Source organism: Arachis stenosperma, chromosome 5 (assembly GCF_014773155.1).
Source record: "Arachis stenosperma cultivar V10309 chromosome 5, arast.V10309.gnm1.PFL2, whole genome shotgun sequence".
In the NCBI taxonomy this organism is placed as follows: Eukaryota; Viridiplantae; Streptophyta; class Magnoliopsida; order Fabales; family Fabaceae; genus Arachis; species Arachis stenosperma.
Genome location: NC_080381.1, coordinates 120,884,191 through 120,890,190, shown reverse-complemented (window position 1 = coordinate 120,890,190; position 6,000 = coordinate 120,884,191). Strand labels below are relative to the sequence as shown.

The following is a 6,000-nucleotide window of genomic DNA, read 5'->3' as shown; positions in this document are numbered from 1 at the left end:
CATAATAAAAATAATTATCTTTTTATATCTATATTGATAGTGTAAATAATTATCCTAACTAACAAATCATCTAATTGATCGACCGAATAAAATATTGTGTATGAAAAATCAAATTTTGAAATAAAAATAAAAAGAAAAAAGGTTGTTCATGGATCCCAAAGCATAACAAGAGACCCTGAAAGACCTTCAAATACCACACGAATTCGCCCCATTGTTCCAGCCACCTGTTTCTCCTTCAAACCCCCTTTTCTTTACTTCTTAAAACTTCAACTACCCCTCAACCTTCCCAAAAAAAAAAAATCAACTCCCTCTGTTTTTTTTTTTCTTCGGTCAACTCCGTTTACTATAAATATGTTTACTTTGATCTGCTTCTCCGATCGTTGATATAACTACCTTCCTTTCTTCGAATGGGTTCAGTTACCGTTAGTAACAAAAAGTCTCAAACAACTTCCCTCAACAACTATAACAACCTCGCAACCGCTCCCGTCGCGAACAAAACAGAATCTGTTACGACCAATAATAACTGTAACGGGTGGATCGGTGGCGAGGGAGCATCAGCGATGACGTCAGCTCCCAATCCCAAGCCTAAGATAGTTTACGGCACCGCAGGTTACATCCTCGAAGACGTTCCGCATTTCACTGATTATATTTCTGATCTTCCAGTACGTCGTCGTTTTCTTCTTCTTCTGAACTATTCGACTCTGCTTTTCCCTTACGCTGATCACTCATCGTGTCTTAGCTTTCTTTTTTCCGCTCTGTTTCACCTTTTTTGTGCTCTTTTCTCGCAAAGTTTTTTTTGTCGTTATTAAATAAATAAATAAATATAGTTTTTTGGAAAAAATTATATTTCTCTATTACTAATCTTTTGGTTCATGCATCAGTCGGTGCCTCGGTGGTTTATTGCAGTTATGTATTAATGGTCCCACAATTATTTATTTATTTTTTGGTGTGTTAATTTAATAATTATACTTTTGCGAATTATTTATTATTTTTGGTATCAATTTTAGTGAAATAATTGTTTTTTCCTGCTTCGATAATTGGGTCAAAACTCAAAACCTGCGGCTGATAAGCGGTATATTTTTCCTATTTTGGTGTTAATTTTTGCAGACATACCCGAATCCTTTGCAAGACAACCCTGCTTACTCTGTAGTTAAGTAAGTGTTAATTTTTTTTTCTGTTCGTGTTGAGTAATTTTCCGTTTACTTTGCTACCTCTTGTTTGTGATTATTTACTTTCTTTTATGATTGATGTCTTGAACTTGTTTTTTGCAGGCAATATTTCGTGCATGTCGATGACAGTGTTCCGCAGAAGGTTTGTGATTATTATTAATTATTATCATCATTATTTTCAGCTCTTTTTAATGTATTTCAATTCATGTATTGTGTTCTAATCATATACCCGAAACACCCGCTGGCCTAATTAATCCACCTATGAATCTATGAACATTAATATAATAAACTGAATACTGATTTGTATATTAAGGTGGCGGTACCGTTACCCCCTATGCCAGATATGGACCCCCCCCAGTCCAAATAATGGAAACGATGACTAAGTTGGAAGCATGTTTAAGACTGTGGTCCAAAATCATGTTATCAAGGTCAATTTTTTTTTTTGGAGAGAGGGGGGGGGGGGGGGGTTTGCAAAAAAAATCCCGATTTACTAGCATCCCGCGTTGACGCAGTGTCCGGGAAGGACTGCACCCAAAGGGTGTGTAATGTATGCAGCCTAATCTGATAATTAAATCAGTGGCTGTTTCTACTGCTTAAACCCGTGACCTTGAGGTCATAGGAGATAATGCAGCAGTGGCTCCAAGGCTCCCCCTTCTTGTGGAAAAGCTGGCCTAAAATGTTGGTTGCAACTTAGACATCCCTAAAATCATGTTGTTCATTTCCATTTCTGTTTTTGAATCCTAAACAGGTTGTTGTTCACAAAGATAGTGAACGAGGAGTGCATTTTAGGCGTGCCGGACCTAGGCAAAAGGTATATATCCAGCTGTGTGGCTTTATTTGTGGAATAATGATTGGTATGTATGGTACTTTCTTATTGCTAATGGCCTTTAAAAATCGAAATTTTCAGGTGTATTTCGAGTCGGATGAAGTCAAGGCCGCTATTGTCACTTGCGGGGGACTATGCCCTGGTCTCAACACTGTCATTAGAGAGCTAGTGTGTGGCTTACACCATATGTATGGTGTGAAGAGTGTACTTGGAATTGAAGTAAGTTTATGTTTATGGCATTACTTACAGCCTTCCTAAATAGTTGGCTCTTCCCTTTTCTTTATTGACTTGTATAATAAATGTGAAATGGTTAAAATCCCATTAAATTGTACTATGGTTTTTCTTTAGTTCCCTCCTGTGCTGTATTTGGGTGTATAATGCTTCATTACCTTGCTTTCTCCTTTCTTTGTTGCCTAACAAGCAATAGCTTTCATACTTGGTTATTTTCATCCGTCCTAACTGAGCAAAAATATCGTGTTTTGTAGGGAGGATACAGGGGTTTCTATGCTCGCAATACAATTAATTTAACTCCTAAAAGTGTTAATGATATACACAAGCGTGGTGGAACTGTTCTTGGTACATCCCGTGGCGGACATGATACCAATAAGATAGTTGACAGTATACAAGATCGTGGAATCAATCAGGTATAAGACTCTGCATTTCTTTATATTTACTAGTGCATATGTTTTGTGTTCTTCAGACTAATAATATCTCTCTAAATTTCAGGTTTACATTATTGGAGGAGATGGAACTCAGAGGGGTGCAGCTGCAATTTTTGAGGTATATACGGTTTCAAAAATGAGACTGTTGACTTTGGGTTTAGGGATGTAACTGTTCTTTTACTTAGATTATATTGATCAAAGATTTAGGAGGCTAATTGTATTAAGATAAAGTAGCAATTTTCTAATAATTCAACTTTGATCATCCATGCAGGAAGTTAGAAGGCGTGGTCTCAAAGTTGCAGTTGTAGGAATCCCCAAGACTATAGATAATGATATCCCGGTACATATCTTGCACATTCCAGTTTCCATATCAAATGATTAAAATGCAATTATTAATTCGATGAGGATATGAATTGCAATTTCTTTGTTTTCCTCATGTCTCTCTTCTGCTTAATAGGTTATTGACAAGTCCTTTGGCTTCGACACTGCTGTTGAGGAGGCTCAACGAGCTATAAATGCAGCACATGTTGAAGCTGAGAGTGTTGAGAACGGTATAGGGGTTGTCAAGCTGATGGGTCGCTATAGTGGTAAGTTACTATGTTTCCCTGTTTGTTATAATAGTGGCTTCACTCATCAACTAATTAAACATGATCACAAGAACTTGACATTGCTTCCTCGGTTCAGGATTTATCGCAATGTATGCTACTCTTGCGAGTCGAGATGTTGACTGCTGCTTGATTCCAGAGTCACCATTCTACCTTGAGGGTCCTGGTGGACTTTTTGAATATATAGAGAAACGACTTAAAGAAAATGGGCACATGGTTATTGTTATTGCCGAAGGTGCAGGACAGGAACTTATGTCTGAGAAAATGCAAACCATGAACAAACAGGATGCTTCAGGAAACAAGCTTCTTCAAGATGTTGGGTTGTGGATATACCAAGAGATTAAGGTTGGATTTTTATACGCTTTGTCTGTAGTAGATGTATTTTCTCTTCTATGAGATCTTTGGTAGTATTATCCTCTTAATTACATTGTCAGATGTGGATTGCCTTGTTTATTTCACACATTCATAAATTTGTCTGCATGGTTGAATTCTCTAGAAGTTGTAACAGAACATTCTTTGTCTGTCATGCTGAATTGGAAATGTTTTCTGTTGTCTCAAGTTTCCAATTGATGATTTCTATGTCTATCTTTTGTAGAAGAGACGAAAGAATTTACTTTGAACTTAGTGTCTGAGAATGTCCTTTCATTAGTTTATGGTAGACCATGAAAAAATAGAGTCTATTTCTTTCTTCACCATTTCCTTTAACTATCAACAAACGTTTTGTGAATATATTTTCTGCTGCTTATTTTCCGCATTGTGTTCTTCCAGGATCATTTTGCAAGAGAGAAGACGATGGCCATAACTCTCAAATATATAGGTTTGTGAAGATTGAACTTAGAATTCTATGTATTGACACACTACAGATAATGATGACACTGAGAGTATTGCCTTCCCTTTTCTGTTTTACAGATCCAACTTACATGATTCGAGCCATTCCAAGCAATGCTTCTGATAATGTGTACTGCACACTTCTCGCTCAAAGTGCTGTTCATGGAGCAATGGCAGGTTACACTGGCTATACAAGTGGACTTGTCAATGGAAGACAAACTTATATACCCTTCTATGTAAGTCCATCATTGAACGTTTGGTTCTCCATTTTCATTTTCAATGTTTTATATGTTCATATTTTTATGAAGCTGCTTGTTTCCCTCTCTCTCCTTTGCATTTGTTTTCTCATTCTAACCAAAAAATAAAGCAAGTTAACTTTTGCTCAGGAAGTAATAGTAGCAGACTAAAGAGTATTACATTTTGTGGTTGCAAAATTTGTGGAAGTCTTTTGGCCTAACTCTCTGTTGGGTTCATTTTTATGCAGAGAATCAATGAGAACCGGAATCATGTAGTGATAACTGATAGAATGTGGGCTAGGCTGTTATCTTCGACGAATCAACCCAGCTTTTTGGGCGACAAGTGTCACAACGAAGACAACGTTGAAGAAGAACCATTAAACCAGTTGCCAAATGGATATCTTTCAGATGATACCTTGAAGGTTAAGAAAGAAATCAGCAGTATTTAACAATATGCTTTCCAGATGATATTACCATTCCTTCACACCCCTTCACCGTGCTATATGCATTTAATTTTTAGTAGTATATATGAGCTTTTTCTTCTCTTTTTTTGCCCCCTCCACTCCATAAGATGGCTGTGGAAAAATCAGCCTCACATGAACAAGATTTCAGTTTTTTTCTTTATATGGTTCTGTCTTGTACCTTGTGAGCCAATAATTGGAGTGTCTGCTGTATCCACAAACGAATATTAGTGGCTTTGATTATGTTGTTATGTGCTCACTATCGGCATTAGGCAATTCAAATATCTATAATAATGTAGGCAATATAGTAGAAAATTGCGTCATTGAGGACAATGTTAATAAATAAATAATATATGTGATTTGTGTGGGATTGGATACTTTGGAGTTTGAATTATATTATTGGACGTATATGATATTGGTGGCATTCAATGTTTCCATGATCTAACAGGTGAACATCACATGCTGCAAAGGTGGTTGGCAAACTCGTGGAAGAAAGGGGAACAAGAAAAGAAAAAAGGGTTATGATGAATAGATATGATACGTGAACGTGATTATTGCTGTTTGAATTCAACTGATGATGTTTGCAGAAGGGTCTAGCTTTGGAAGTTTGAGAGTTCTAGAAAATAGAAAACGTGTATGATAATGATTCCCCATCCTTGTGCACCATCGCATGGGAAACTTGTAAAACTTGCACATGACATGATGATACCCGGCGGCACCGGATTAGATGGCGCAAGGTGTTTGGACCATTAAATAGTTTCATACCAGCATATTTTTTAAATTTTTTAATAAACGTTAAATGGTCTTTATTTAATTTTAATTATAAATTAATTTTTTATATATTATTTAATTATAAAATTTATTTTTTATTTTATAAATTATTTTATCATTCAACTATCATATTTATTGATAATAAAAATAAAAACAATAACAAATTAGATCTTCTATTAATCGTAATAAATATTTTAGCAATTCTAATCAATTATAATCTTATTTTTGATTCGTATAGATTTGTGAAATCGTGTTTGTTAGATAATCAATCAATTGGATGCACAAAATAATCGATTGAATTTCTGATTTTTTCAAAATTCAATCGATTGTAATTGATACACAATCGATTGAAAACAGGCACTTTAGAATGGAAAAAATGTGTCTAATTAATCATATAATTTTTTTATAATAACATATTTATATATTACAAAATTTATCAATG

At 35.4% G+C, this 6,000-nt stretch overlaps 1 protein-coding gene across 1 annotated transcript; it reads left to right on the top strand.

Annotated features, from left to right (window-relative positions):
• The first annotated feature begins 206 nt into the window (after positions 1–206).
• LOC130979869 (ATP-dependent 6-phosphofructokinase 3-like) lies at positions 207–5,645 on the top strand. The gene is made up of 14 exons (XM_057903414.1): positions 207–662; positions 1,108–1,154; positions 1,272–1,311; positions 1,918–1,980; positions 2,077–2,214; positions 2,481–2,639; positions 2,722–2,775; positions 2,929–2,997; positions 3,115–3,244; positions 3,342–3,607; positions 4,031–4,079; positions 4,172–4,326; positions 4,575–4,748; positions 5,236–5,645. The coding sequence occupies exons 1-14, from the start codon at positions 408–410 to the stop codon at positions 5,317–5,319; spliced, it is 1,683 nt and encodes a 560-aa protein (XP_057759397.1). The 5' UTR covers positions 207–407; the 3' UTR covers positions 5,320–5,645.
• The last annotated feature ends 355 nt before the right edge of the window (positions 5,646–6,000 follow it).